General features: G+C 35.0%; 1 protein-coding gene across 13 annotated transcripts in view; it reads right to left on the bottom strand.

Annotated features, from left to right (window-relative positions):
• Positions 1-15,183, bottom strand: part of LOC146540682 (cytospin-A-like) — a 48,672-nt gene that overhangs the window by 6,887 nt on the left and 26,602 nt on the right. For 9 of the 13 annotated variants that reach the window (XM_085198223.1, XM_085198214.1, XM_085198230.1 and 6 more), the window contains 13 exons: positions 9,104-9,485; positions 8,699-8,854; positions 8,335-8,520; positions 7,256-7,380; positions 6,635-6,794; positions 6,256-6,351; positions 5,757-5,881; positions 5,204-5,345; positions 4,597-4,773; positions 4,129-4,260; positions 3,838-3,975; positions 3,319-3,487; positions 97-2,808 (listed from right to left, as the gene is read on the bottom strand). In XM_085198223.1, the coding sequence (XP_085054349.1) occupies positions 97-2,808; positions 3,319-3,487; positions 3,838-3,975; positions 4,129-4,260; positions 4,597-4,773; positions 5,204-5,345; positions 5,757-5,881; positions 6,256-6,351; positions 6,635-6,794; positions 7,256-7,380; positions 8,335-8,520; positions 8,699-8,854; positions 9,104-9,485 (4,700 nt within the window). Of the gene's footprint in view, positions 1-96; positions 2,809-3,318; positions 3,488-3,837; positions 3,976-4,128; positions 4,261-4,596; positions 4,774-5,203; positions 5,346-5,756; positions 5,882-6,255; positions 6,352-6,634; positions 6,795-7,255; positions 7,381-8,334; positions 8,521-8,698; positions 8,855-9,103; positions 9,589-15,183 lie in introns of all 13 variants that reach the window. The other 4 variants (XM_085198253.1, XM_085198245.1, XM_085198261.1 and 1 more) reach the window with 2 other exon arrangements.

Below are 15,183 nucleotides of genomic sequence, written 5' to 3'. Positions count from 1 at the left end.
ACCCGCACCACCACCAAATGAACACAACACGACTCACACTTTACGGTTATTTACATTGACATCACACGGGAGCGGGGCGCTCAAAGCCGGACTTACGTAGAGGTCGAGAGGTCGGCGAGTCGTTTAACGATCTTATAGGATGCGATAGCCGCTTGTGCTCTAACGTCTTCCAGTGATACGTTTGTTTTCTATATCGAGGCAAAGAACCCGTGTCTATATCAGGATTGGGTGATTTTTGATTTTGTAGCGACAATTTTCTCATAGGCACTTCTGGTCGAGCATCCAATGTGGAACTCTCTAAACTTTGGACAATATCACCTATTGATCTGGTGGATTTTTTAAGTGTATCCGTAGCGCTAGGAGTTCGAGAAAGTGATATCACAGATTTCGTTATATGCGCCATTTCTTTTACAATTGTTGTGGCATCATTTGATTTTTTGGGTCGCCCTTCATGTTTCTTAGTTCTTTTAGGTTTTCTGGGTACTTTTAGTAGTTCTTCTCGTGGAACATTTGCTAAATCATCAGCTAACGTGGTGTTGCTCGACAGCTTGTCGTCGTCTGCTATATTTATAGTTTGAGTTTGGCTTGCTGTCATTACTGGTTCTCCAATTTCCTCGTAATAATTTTCAGATTCTGTCGTTGTTAACGGTTGGTCAAAAGAAAGAAATGGATTTGTACTATGTCGTTTTGGACTATCCTCTTCAATAGCAGTATTTTGTTTAGCAAAGGTCTGCGTTGTGTTGATGACGAATGGAACATTGTCTAAGGGTTGATAATATTGGTTGTCAATTAACCACTCAGGAGTTTTCGATAGCTTGCCAACAGTTTTTATTGGACTTAAAGATTTGTTTGGACTTTTAACAGCCGTAGGACATCTTGATTCATTTACACTTTCACTGGAATTTCCTTTCTTTATTGGAAGAAATGGCAATGGTTTACTTTTACTACGCTTCTGATATATTCCTTTCTTTCTGCTTTCAGAATCCTTTTCATTGTTTATAACCTGGTCAATGTCATTGTAATAAACCGTACTATTTTTACTTTGGTTGTTTGTGTCGTCTATTTCTACAACACTAGTATTAGGTTTAAAAAATATTGGCTGTATTAAGACAGGGCTTAATATTACCGGAGACGATCCACCTTCGATATTAGAATTTAATATATTGATTGGCGTTAAAAACGAATCTAATTTATTGCGAATTTTATTCTGTATAAAATTGGGTGAATTGTTTGAAGTTGCAATATTTGATAAATTTGGAGATGAAAAATCACTGACAGTGTGTATTTTTAGATGATAACTGACGTTATCATCTATTATCGGTTCAAGTGCTGGTTTTATGTCACTAAGATCGATTTTTGTTTGTAATGCAGTTTTGACATTTGATTTGTCTATACACATATCTGATTGAGAATCTTTATGTATTAAATTAGTAAAATTTGTTTTTTCTACGTTATTATCATTTACTTCTGAAATGGGTTGTGATATTTCTTTTTCTACAATATGAGCTCTATCAGGGTTATTAAAATCTTCTTGTGACAATTTAGGAACATGCGATACTATTTTCGTCTCATTTGCTTTCTCTGTAGTTTTATTATATAATTGTAAAACGCGATCCCTTTGTTTTACAGCATCATCTTCTCCTTTGAAAGTAGATAGACGTTTTACTGGTGCGTAATTGTCTTGGACATCTTCATCTGGTAATGTAACTGCTTCCGTAGCTACTTTAGACAGACTAAGTTCCTCTTTCGGAATCAATGGCGGTAAGCTATCTTGATCATTCCCACTAATACGGTTAAGAGCCGCTTTGAAATTGAATTTTATTTCTTCGTTTACTCTCCTTAAATCCTTTTCTATTGGGTCATTTATAATATTTGCTAAAGGCTGAATAAATAAAGTCTCACTTTCAATTTGATTAGTTTTTATATCATCAGGGTAAGGGAATGGAAGTATTGCTTCCGCTTTTACAATTGGTATTTCTGTAGCTTTTGATTTATCTAACGAGTTGGTATCATCATCTGCGTTTGATTTACTAATTGTTTTACCTTCTTTGTCGATTACATTCATGATATTGTTATTTGGTTCGAATGATGTTACAAAAACGCTATCCGATCCCTCACTAAATAAAGAAGATCCACTAATATTGTAAGCATCGCCTAGGAATTCTATGCTAGTAGCCTCTTTGAGAGCATCCTTGAATTCCCCATTTGCATGAATATTATCTGTACTATAAGACTTAATTTTACCATTAAACATATTAGAGAGATTCTTACTAAAAATAGTTTTATCTTTTTGTTTTTTCAAATTAATAGATACAGACTTAGAAGTATGTTTAAAATTATTATTTTCTATAATATCGAATTCCTCTAAAGCGTCCTGACGCCTAAGCTTTTGCAACGAAAAGTCAATAGCGTTTTGCCTCTTAAGTTCTTTGTTTTCAAAGGAAGGTAGGAGAGCTAAAACTTTATTTTTGTACTCATCAACACTGCCCGATGTGGATTTATGACTGTCATCGTCATTCGTTTCATCTGTTGTTACATTAAATATTTCAAATTTAAAATCTTTCGACTCAGATTCATCTAAATCTTTTCGACTTGTGTTACTATTTTGTTTGAAAAATGCTTGATCTACAAGACTAATATCCTTCTTTTCAACACTATGAACTCGCGACAAATATCGAGTTCTTATATTTTTAAACACTTCTTTGGAAGAACTATCACTGTTAGAGTCAAAACTTTCTGAAAGTTTCAACAAATTCTTTTCATCTGAATTATTTTGTGCGCTATCCACAGATTCTTGTTTGTCAATACCTGTTTTGATACATCAAATTATGATTAGACAATTTGTATAAATTATATACACTTTGCATTTAGATGACACAGTTAGTTGTATGGCTGCGACTACAATTCAAAGCCTTACATAGAATTAGTGCGTGATAATGTTGTTAATTCTGCTAATTCATCATTTTTATGGCATCATTTTATTTTATATTTATATCACATGCAATATCTAAAACTACTAAAATGCATGGAACACTAAAACTTTTTTCAACTGTGTTCATAACCAAATACCTATTGACTAGACAGTCCTATGCAAAATAATGCTAGTAAATATTTTAGGCAATTTTGAACAAATAACATAAATTAATTTTATTTTTTTAAAGCAAATAACATTAATTAGCGAATATATTAATCAATAAACATTCTAATGTAAAAACAAATGAAAATTGCCTAAACTCAAACTAGCAAAATATAAAGAAAAAATTAAAAGACATGCTAGGTCGTCATTCAAATTACATTCCAATCATTCCATTCACTCACCTTTCAAGGAATGTGAATGTATCTGGTCTTCCAACAGTCGAATGCGGTCCCTTGCTATCTTGTTCTCTGAGACGAGCCTTTCAAGTTCTCTTTGAGCTTCAGTTTTAAAATCATTCGCGACTCTTACGGTCATTAGTAAGTCGCTTTGGAACTGTTTCCATTCAGTTTCCTGGAGGTGAAGAATGAGTTTTATGAATTATTTATGTATATAAAAAGCTTGCCAATATCCATATTATAAAGTTGAATACATTATTTCGCTAAATTCGCTAATCTTAAAAATCTTTGGCTGGAATTAATGTTTTTATACCGGATAGTTCATTTATTGAAGGAGAAATGTAGAGAAATATAGCCTATATTATGTTGCGTTAAACTTTCGAATTGAGATGTTATCCACTGTACCTACGATCAGTATTACCACGGACACTTACACAACGGACAAAAAAGCTTAATTATTTAAAAGATTTCACTCCACATAGAATTTAAAAATAAAAAAAAAAACCAAACAGTATATAGACTCACGTCTCTCTCGCGGTCGCGCGACACTTGCGCGAGGCGGGCGCGCGCGTCCTGCAGCTGCCGCTCGAGGTCGGCCGCGCGAGCGAGCGCCTCGCCTGCGCGACTCATCAGCGCCAGCTTCTCGTCTGTGGCCACTTGCACCTTCATTGTAAAATCGGAAGTGTTATAATAGTTGACACATTTTTGTTGTCTCGCAGGATTTAATATTTTACTTATAATTTACAATAAAATCATATACTAAAATTATTTTAAAAAAATATGTAAACATAGTAATGAAATAATATTAAAAATTACTTGTATTTGCAGCTCAGACGTGTTCTCTTGCACTGTCTGCAGCTCTCCCTGTAGCGCGGTCTTTTCTTGTCGCAATTGCTCCATTTGAAATTCTAATTCTGAGATCGTTGATTTGGCATTATTTCGTGATACCTGTGAAAAAAATATTGCACACCATAGTTACAAATATACAATTCACAAGAACATAACAAAATTATAAACTGCGAAAAGGCGGAATGGAAGTTTGTATTTGTAAGACACTTGAACTTGATAATTGAGACAAAGTGCAAATTAAAATTTCTGCGCTCTAAATTATTTGCTAGCTGACTGCTAACGTGATAGCTATGAGTTCGATTTCAGCACTTGGAACACGTCACAAAAATGCATACATTATATATGTAAAAAAATATATAATTTAAATAAAAAGTTTAAAGGCAAATTCTCAATTTCGCTATATTTAAAATAAAAAAAAATAACAAAATAACTAACGAGAGCATCATCATGCATTCGCCTCGCGTCGTCGTGTGCGCGGTCGAGCTGCCGCTGCGCGTGCGCCAGCCGCTCCGCAAGTGAGTGCGCGCGCGCTGCTGCTGCTTCCGCTTCCCGACGCGCTGCTGCTGTCGCTGCTGCTTCCGCTGCTGCTGCGCCTTCTGCTGCACCTGCCAGCTGGAATAAGGGATAATCATTATTATTATGGATTATTTGTGTATATCTTTGAAATATAAAAGTTAAAAGAAAATGAAAAGTTCTTTATTGCAGATTAAAATTAATATTAACATTTAAAATTATACATAGACACAACAATGTTAAGACATGAGGTTTCAAGTTTTATGTGCAAGTAGCTGTCCAACAGGACTCAATTCTGCAGTTCATTTTATTAAACCAGGAATATTTATTAATTTTTTATTTAAAATATTGATATAAATTGTATTTCAAAATAACTCATTAGAAACGAAGTTGTCGTTTCTCAAAGTCAGTGCGTTAAAATTTTTATACATTTCAAAATAGTTTCTTTCATAATAAAGTATTTATCTACTCACATATTTTAATAAAATAAGTCTCTTTATCTTTATATTCAATAGAAAATCCCCAATACCTGTGCATTAGCAGCTGCCAGCAGGTCCCCGAGGGTGGTGACTTGGTGCTGTCGTGCCGCCGCTGCTTCTCGCGCCGCGGCCGCCTCGCGCTCCCAGCGCACGCGCTCCCCCTCTGCGCGCTCCTGGGAGGTTTCTAGCGACCTGGGGATATGTTTTTTTTTTGGTTTACGCTGTATTCCGTAAATGATATGGTAGGTAGAGAAAACATTGCAGCTGAACTGAATCCATAGCATCTCGAAAATTTTGCAAAATATGGTTCACGTTTTTTTTTGTATAGCGAAGTAGGAAGAGAGAACCTAGTGTTCAGACACTCCGTTCCACTCGCATCGCCCAATATAAATAATAATATAAAAAATAATAGTTGAGTTATAATTTTATCGTTGTTTAAAATTTGGAATACTATTACTAATTACCATTATTTATTTAAATGTACATTTATAGGTCGGACAAATATAAATGTGCTTAAATTTTAATAATTTCATACAGATATTGTACCGATAGCGACAGTGACCCTTAGCTTTCATTTGGTAATAAAGTAACAAGCACACTAACCTAATTCTCTCAGTTAATGCTTCATTTTCTTTGGTTTTCTCTTCTAACGCCGACTTTGTTTCCCTCAGCTCGGCCTCAAGCTCCTCTTGCTTGCTTATCAATATTCGCCTTTCTTCTTGAGACCCCTGTGACATGAAATTATTAGAATGAACAACCAAATATATTTTAAAAAGCACTTCTCATATTTTAAATGATACGCTGAAATCGAAATATATAAAATAGGCCCCAAGAACGTAATTTCTTTAACTTTGAAAAATGTAAAGCGATGTCTAGTAAAATTAACTTTAAATGGCCAATTTATACTTTTTTTTAATATCACGATGTATCTCTCCCGATGTAACCTAGTGTTAAGACACTCCACTCCCCACTTAACGGCGAATTCTGGAAGCATTGCGTGTTAAAGTGGAAATCGAATCCGCAACCTGTCCCATTTAAAGTCTCACGCTTGCACCATTACGCCACGACTGGCTTCTTATAAATGTGTATAATTTTTACTTACTTTTAAGACAGCCAACAGCTGTTGGTCAGCGTCACCGGACACCACTGTTTCAGGCTCGACGTCCTCCCGCATCAGCAATTCTTGTAATGTGTCAACCTGTAATAATAATAAATTAAAAAAAAATCAACTTCCCGCTGTATCCCGCATTCAGCAGGGAATGCAGAAGGATAAGTCACTAAACGCTCTTCAGTTTCCTCTGCCTACCCTACAAAATACGGGATACTTTCTTATTCGTGATTTGATCGACAGATTCTTAATAACGTCCCTCAAAATAGGTTCCCTCTGCTACATGCGGGATATAACTAAAAATATTTAAACGATTTTTTACAATAATACATTTTTGTTACTTAAATAATTGAAAAGTTCGCAACAACCATACCTTAGTGCGGCTGTCTTCCAGTTTCTCAGTTTGCCGACAGAGGGACTCGAGCAGGACCTGCTTCTCATCGGCCAGTCGTTCGTTGTCGGCGTGCGCGTCGGCCAGTTGGGATTGCAAGTCGGCAAGTTCGGCGAGAGTCGCTTGGAGTTCTTCGCTTGTACTAAAAATAATCAATTTTGTTTGTTTTATTTTAATTAAGTTATTAGATAAAAATTTTAACTTAAGAAGAATAATCTGAAAAATGAGTTGATAATGTTTATGTAGCATAACATCTTCTTATCAAATTATTTTGAATAAACTGGTCTTCCATAGATTAGCTTAAAATAAACAAGAGTTTTAATACTGGAGATTACTTCAAAAACTAGCAAAGCCATATTCCTAATAATTTTAGGTAGAACCTATATTTATATTTTATCATGCTGTGCATTAATGCTTTAGCATAACTTTTTTGTCCCAAATGTCAAATACTTGTTTGAAAAATTTCTTTACATACATGCATCTAATCTCTTTCAACAAACCTGATAAGAACATATAGCTTAATGGGCGAGCTTAGATGAATTCCAAGGGGTGCGGGTTCGAGTGTGGCCATGGTAAAATATTTATACCTGTTTCAATATTTACCTATAATGGTGTTCCTCCATCTGCAGGATGCGGTCCTGCAAGCAAGCGACGGACACCTCGCTGAGCGACGACGACGAGTGCTTGTCCCATTCCGGAGTGCTAGCGTCGCCGCTGTCGCCTTCTCCCTGTTTAAAACATTTATATTATTAACAATTATATATTTTTTCGATTCCAATTGTAAAGTCTACGCCTTTGTATATTTAAAAAAGAGGAGAGTTTTTCGTAATACGTAATATTCTACTAATTATTCTTTCTATATAAAGGAAATAATGCCCTATAAAGAAATCCTAAAATAACTTTTTACATTTTCTCATATTCTCTTTGATGTAGCGAAAGGAAACTATATAATGATCGTTAATTTGACGCTATACGGCAAGTACTTGGGGAACCGTCTTCCAATCATTATGAAACATCACTTATTAAGACTGTTCGATGAATTCATATTTCTTTGAAAATTTTTTTTAGCATCCATCCATCCATGCATAGCAGGCATAGGTAGGCATGGGGAACCTGGGAACACACACAAAAGTAAAGCCGGGACACTTCCGTTCCCCACTTTACTTCTGGAGGCCTACCACCTGTGGGAATCGAACCCAGAACCGCACGCGTTAATAGTTGCATGTTTCTTCACCTGTAACACTAGCGGTTATTAATATCTAGAATGCACTGGTTTTATTACACAAGATATCAATCTAATTATCATAAGCCGATTGCAGATCTTTATATAGATCTAATTTAATGTATTAATTGTTATCGTAAATAGAGAAATATCGCTAGTGTCGAGTCAAAGCTCGGGGTTGATTTCCCCCACTTGAAACGCAATGCCTCAAAAGTGGAAAACGGGAGGGTTTTAATGGGAACGGAGTGACTTAACACTAGGCTAAACCTCTGGCTATCCTGCTGTATATTGGAGCCATCGTAAAGGTCATTTTCATTTCCTCACTCTGGTAAGCGCGAGACAAATACGACAGTGCGTGGGGAACGGAGTTTCTTAACCTCCCTTGCGAATATATATTTCGTAATACAAGATGAAACTAAAAATAAAGAACAAGCAAAACATGCACAACAAAATGTCTCACATTATGAGCTAAAGCGATCGAAGCCGGCGCCGACGAGTGCATACGCCGCGGCGCCGGCGCCAGCAGCAGCTGTCGCTTCTCACTGTCGGACAGCGGCGAGTGGGCGACGCCCCGCAGGCGCGCCCGTAGGGCTCCATTCTCGTCCGCGAGACGCTCGAGCGCCGATTCCCGTTCTGAATCCTGACTCTGGAATATAGAGAACAGTTTTTTTTTTCGTAGGCATACGGAGCTTAGTTTTAAGACACCTCGCTCCTCATTTTCTGCCGAATATTGGAGGCATTGCATGTACAAATACTACAAATAACCAGTACCAAGAAGTTCGTGGCGGTGGAGTTTCGTGATCTATTAGAAATTCAGAAATTACCTTCATTCGTTCGAGTTCCGCTCGCAGTCTGTCGGCTTCGCTGGCTCGTTCGAGCAGCTCGTCCACCCGAGCTTGCAACTGCGCTCTCTCCATTGCACTCGCTTCTAGTTCCCTCCGAAGAGATTCTAACTCCCGAACACCAGATGTGAGAGATGCCTACATATAAAAAATACTTTAAATATTATAGTACTTTTGGGTTATATGTTTTAATTAACATTTGTTTAATTAATGAAAACAAAACAAATTAACTTTTCTAAAACATGTTACTACACTTATATAATTTTTATTCACTCTAGTTTAGGCGAAAGTAATGGCGGGAAAGTTACCATTATGTTATAATTCAGGTGGAGTACGTTTACATAAGCCGTTATCTTATTCTATAAAAGTAAATAAACAAAGACTCACCTCAGATGGTACTCTGGCCCTCAACTCGACTTCCTGAAAGCCCGGCATATGATCAGCATTCAGCGTAACTGGCAAGCTGATGCACTCTTGGGATCCCCTATCGTCTACGGAACCCGCCCCCAACTCCTCCGCGCTGCCATAATCATGAGCCCTGACCGGCCCATCCTCGTACTCCAAGCCCTCTCTCAATTCAGGGTCTTCTAACACAGCATTATTATTCCCCAAATCCTTCTTTTTGTGCGCTTTGTGAAGTTTCTCCTTAGACCCAAATATTTTAAGTGTCTTCTCTCTGGCCGGAGCGACTTTGTGGTGCTTGGAGTCGAGGCTGGAGACAGACGGAGCGCCCTTCAAGGTGGACTCCTGCTTCCCCTGGCTTGGTCCTCTACGAAACAATGATTTGAACTTCATCATCTTGCTGGTTATTTCATATTCGTTATCGTATCACTAGTCGATGTGTTTGCATATCTTAACGGTCACCGCGTCCGCTGTTGTGTGATCGGAATTATTATTCTATTGTTTAGGGTCTAGAGAGGAACCTCCACATTAGCATATAAAAGGTCCTATCGAGGTCAAGTCTAAGCATGGAATACCTCCAATGAAAAGTTTTAAGAGTATTCGATACGGAAAGAATGAAAACCAGTTTCGTTTAGAAATTAGCGTGACCTTTAAGGTTGTCAAATGCTTACTCGGAGTCTATATTTTTTTTACATTTTTGAAGACATTCCACACGTAATAAAACGTATAAAAATTTGAACGCAGCGGAAATTGAAGCCGCGCTCTTGGCTTGAACGGTTTCCAAGAAGCGTGGGTTCAAATCCCGTAATACATTCAAATTTTAATATGTTTTCTAAAAAGTATTCGGTCTATAGTTTGTTTTACAATAAGTTAGTTCGTGAGACGACTTTGAAAGGACGTCACTGTTTTATTTGTTTTACGAAAATAAACTGTTATCCTTATCAGTGCATATCATAGAGTTGTTACGTGATAAAGCATGGTCGCGTAAACACGTGGATATTGATTGTCGACATTCACAAATAGCATTTACTAGAAATTGTAGAAAATATTAAAGATGAATGAAATTACTAGAGGCCAGTATTGGCGCAGGAACGCAAAGTGTGACTGTAAACACGACAGGTTGTGAGTTCGATTCCCACTCGAAGAAAATATTTAATATTTTCATTTCTTCGCTGTGGCGTCGAGACAAAGCGCGGCGTTGATTTCCGCCACTCAACACGCAATGCCTCCAGAATTGGGCGCCAAATGGGGATCGATGTGTTTTAACACTAGGTTCCCTCTGCCTGCCGTGTTGTGTGCAGGATACAGCGTGAAGCTGATTTTGATTTATTTTATATCACGCTAACACAGTAAAGTACTTGTTGTTCATATAATTTCTACGATATTCTACCTGCTCTATATTATTTGCCTGACATGCAAATATCATAGCTATCATAGCTTAGGCTGGTACTGAATCAACTAATTGCTACTGCCGACAATTTACTATAAGCAAATTTAATGATATAGATAAAACATAAGTATATAGAACTTGCATAATACGTACAGATAACAGACATGTTTATTATAATATTTTCGAGCTTAACTGAAGCCGTCATAGCGCAGAGGCAGAGGTGTGAGTGTAACGCGACGGTTGTGGCTTCCATCCCCACTCGACCGAATGTGTTACTATTTTCTTAATAGAAATTATTTATAAAATTATTTATATAATCTTAATATAATAGAATGTTTATTAATATTTTCATTTCTTCGCTCTTGCACCAAGGCATGAGCCCGGCGTTGATTAACGCCACTCAACACGCAATGCCTCGAAAAAATCGGCGGAAAGTGGGGAACGGAGTGTCTTAACACTAGGTTCCCTCTGCCGACCCTGTTAAATACGGGATACAGCGTTACGTTGATTTTTTTTAATAGAAAAAAGAATAATATATTAATATAACCGGTATTTGATTAAGATAACATTATACAATTTGTGCATAGTAACTGTTAATTAATTTACAAGTAATCAAGAATTAGTTCTGGACTTAAAACTTTAAGCATCACTCGTAATGCATCGATATAAAATTAAGATCAATTAAATAAGCAAAAAATAGTAATTAATTGTCTCAGTTTTCCTAGCTAGTTACTAGTCTTATAAATATCATTTTGAAATATTGTCAAATTTTTATATTTGATTAAACCATATTATTTTCATATCAGCTTCACGCTTATCCCGCATATAGGTAGGCAAAGGGAACTCATTAAGACACCTCGTTCCCGACTTTCCACCGACTTTTTTGAGGCATTGTGTATTGAGTGTAAATATTATGTATGTATAATATATAAAATATTATTTATGAAATGAATATATTAATAAATAAATAAATGAATATATTAATAATAAATAATTTAATTCGTAAATGATTCCCGCGAATAGTAATCGAACCCAAAACCGTCGTTTACAACCACACTTAAACCATGTTATATTTGAATATTCAGTAAAATCTCCATAACACATACAAATTGAATTACAGACACCGTTCATCAATTCACCCGCAAGCCCCATTCACTGTCCCCTGCGTGCAAACAGAGGGGACCCACTGACCACACCCTAGAGCCCTAGACTCTTTTATTATATATTGTTAGTAGTGTTTCTATTAAAGGTTTATCTTTTTATTGTTACATTTATTTTGTGTTCGGTAAAGAATAAACGATTAAGTAAAGTTATTCCTATGTAAAATCCAGTTTGTAATGTGAAATATAAAAAAAATAATAAAAAGTACTAGAAAAATATATACTGTTATGTTATTTTTTACTAATAATAAACTTTTATTGCTGGAATATAATAACGTAATAGAATTAAAAACAATAATGTTTAAGATGTTTGTCTGTGCGTTTGTTCACGCTCAGAAACGGCTTAACTGATTTAACTGTAGTTTTCTCTATTACATTTTAACAAATTTCCCTTCAGGTTATAAATAAAAAAGTTATACCAAGTTTTCAAGTTATCATTAGGGTTATAAATAAACAAGTTATAACATTTTAAGTAATTTTGTTAAAAAAAATCAGATTAGTAAATTAATAATCATATAGTTCAAGCGGGCGAATCCGCAAGCGGGTATCGCTACCTATATCGGTACACAGTTAAAAAGGACAAATTTGTAACACAAAATACTGTTAGACAAGCCATATTTGATAATCTTGTAATGGTTTACGTTTACCTTAAATAGTAAATACAATTAAAGATCAAATGTTATGTACGGCCATGATCTGTTTTAATGGAATCGATATATTTATAAGTACACCTATGTAAGAAAAATAATACACCCACAATATTATATTACTAGAGGCCCGTGCGGCTACGCCCGCTTGAAATAAATGTATGTTTATTTAAGTGTATTTAAGAAAAAATCGACCAAGCGCAAGTCAGACTCGCTCACAGAGGGTTCTGTACCAATTTTAGGAACTTTTGTCGCACTAAGTACCTACTTTAAATTGACATATTTTTTTTTATTTATGAACAGATTGTAATAAAATACACCCAAGATGTTTTCGGAAGATTGCCAGAATCCAATAGTGAAAACTGCATCTAACTCGCTTAAGCCAATTCTGAGATACTGGCCCTTTTACGATTTTATTATAAGTATAGATAAACCGATATCAAATATATTATAAAGTAATAAATGCCAACAGAGGCCAGTTGTGGCATAGAGGCACAAACGTGTGACTATAAACGCGACAGGCTGTTCGCTTCCCATTTGAGGAAATGAAATATTTAATATAATCCTTTCTTCGCTCTGGTTTCGAGCAAAAAAAGCAAAGCGCGGCGTTGAGCTCCGCCAGTCAACACATAATGCCGCCAGAATTCGGGGGAAAGTGAGGAGAGGAGTGTCTTAACACTGGGCACTCTCTGTCTACCCTGCTACTTGCGGGATACAGCGTGAAGTTAAAAAAAGAATAATAATAAAATGAAATAAATGTCAGTGATCTTCTAATGATTTACAGTGTTAGTAGTGGTACGAGTATATGTATTGTAAATATACAAACATAACTACGAGAGAAGATAGACGAATAAATCTTTATAGATTCAATGCGTTTGGCGCTGCTATTGAATGGCATGCCTCTATCAGCGGAGGTATCGTCTGTAGGGTGACCATCAAACCATGATAATATAAAATATATGCATGGAAAACGAAAAAGCTCTTTTTTTAGCTTCACACTGTACTCCACACACAGTAGGGAAGGTAGAGGGAACCTAGGAAACTTGTGTTACGATAGTGCGTTTTCAATTTTCCACCGAATTCTGTAGGCATTGCGTGTTGAGCGGCGGAACAAAACGCCGTGTTTTTCATAAGCACCAGAGCGAAGAAACGCAAATATTCAATATTTCATTTCCTCGAATGGCAATCGAACCCACAACCTGTAATAAAATAAGCCATCGTCATTTGCTTTTTTTGTTATCCTAATCTAATTTTTTACTTAATATATTTTTGAATGTATAATTTAATATTTAAATCAAATTCCATATTAAATTGATAAAATATTATAATATGCCAAAATATAATAATTACAAGCCAATTTTAAGTATGCTCCATTAAAACTTTTTATACGTTTTCTAAAAAGGTATTTTAGTGTGGAAGTGTGGAACGCTTTAAAATTTTCAAAATATTATAACACTATGAAATTATAAAAATAATTAAATAACAAATAATAATTATTATTTATATTTAAAAGTCACATGGCCACTGTGAAGCTAGGAATGGGTGAACGACCAGCCGTGGCCGCGTAGCTCCGCCAGATCCAATATGGAAGCTTGGATTGCATTTACTTTACTTTTTTTTCTTTTTTAGTACTTCTTGCAACGGGTGTACAGTTTTTAAGTCTAGATCAATAGGTCGTTTTATCGTCTTGTAGATATTATAAGATTTTTTACTTATTCTGAAGATGGTTTTTAAGAAAAAAATATTGTAAATAATACTTATTTTTTATTTATCATATTGTATATATTTATTTATGTAATAAATTACAAGCACATGGTTTAACCAAAATATTTATTTTCGATATTGACATATATTTTTTTAAATAGTAGTTTATTTTGTAATATACGAGTATAACTTAAAAAATAAGAAGGTAATAAGTTAATAATAAATATCTTACGTGATTTGGAAAGACATTTAAATAAAATTCCATCAAAACCTAAATATTAAATGAAATTACTGGAATTACTACTGTAGATATTATGAGGATATTATCAATTCGCTGAACTTTCTACATAAAATGGCGACTGAAGGCAATATCGGTATAAACTACTTTCGTGTATAAAAACTATTTTGACACATTAACACCGTTAAAAACCAGTACCGGCACTCATACCACTTGGCACTCGATCTAAAACTTGGAATGTATAGCCCAATTCCACTATAAACTTTATCTTTCTTATTGCTTATTATGAGAAACTAGTATTTACCGGAGGCTTCGCCCGCGTGTTCTAATAGATATAATTAAGAGTAGTGTTATCCACACATTCAGTATAACGGGTTACATAGTAATGGACTAATAGACTATCCAAAACCAAAAAAAAAAACCAATTCGAACCGATGATAGTTCCTGAGATTAGCGCGTTCATATCCAAACCAGATTATTTTTTTTATAGCATTAATATAGATAGTTTCTTCGTTTCTTTTTTTGGTTTGAACTAGGTATTTACAAATACAACAACAGTCGTTAAGGAAAGATAATATTTAAAACAACACTAAGTGACTTGACCGATATCGATATCTAAATAGTATAATAACAAAATATTATCTTAGAATACAGATAGAATCATCAATCAAATAAATATATATTTTTTTAAATAAAAAGAAAAAAAATAGCAAGCAATAAAAAAAATATATTTGTAAATAAGCCCAATGTTTTTTTTATATAAATTCAAAATTAAAAACAAAACAATTTATTTAGAATACAGATACAAGCATCATTCAAATAATTATATATTTTTAAAAAAATAAAGAGAATAATATAGCAAGCAATTAAATAAATTTTATTTGTAAATAAATAAATAAATACAATATATTTTTTAAGAAATTCAA

The sequence above is a fragment of the Heliconius melpomene genome, chromosome 2 (genome assembly GCF_056956725.1).
Source record: "Heliconius melpomene rosina isolate 202511_hmr_F chromosome 2, ASM5695672v1, whole genome shotgun sequence".
NCBI lineage: Eukaryota > Metazoa > Arthropoda > Insecta > Lepidoptera > Nymphalidae > Heliconius > Heliconius melpomene.
This window is presented reverse-complemented; position numbering and strand designations above follow the sequence as displayed.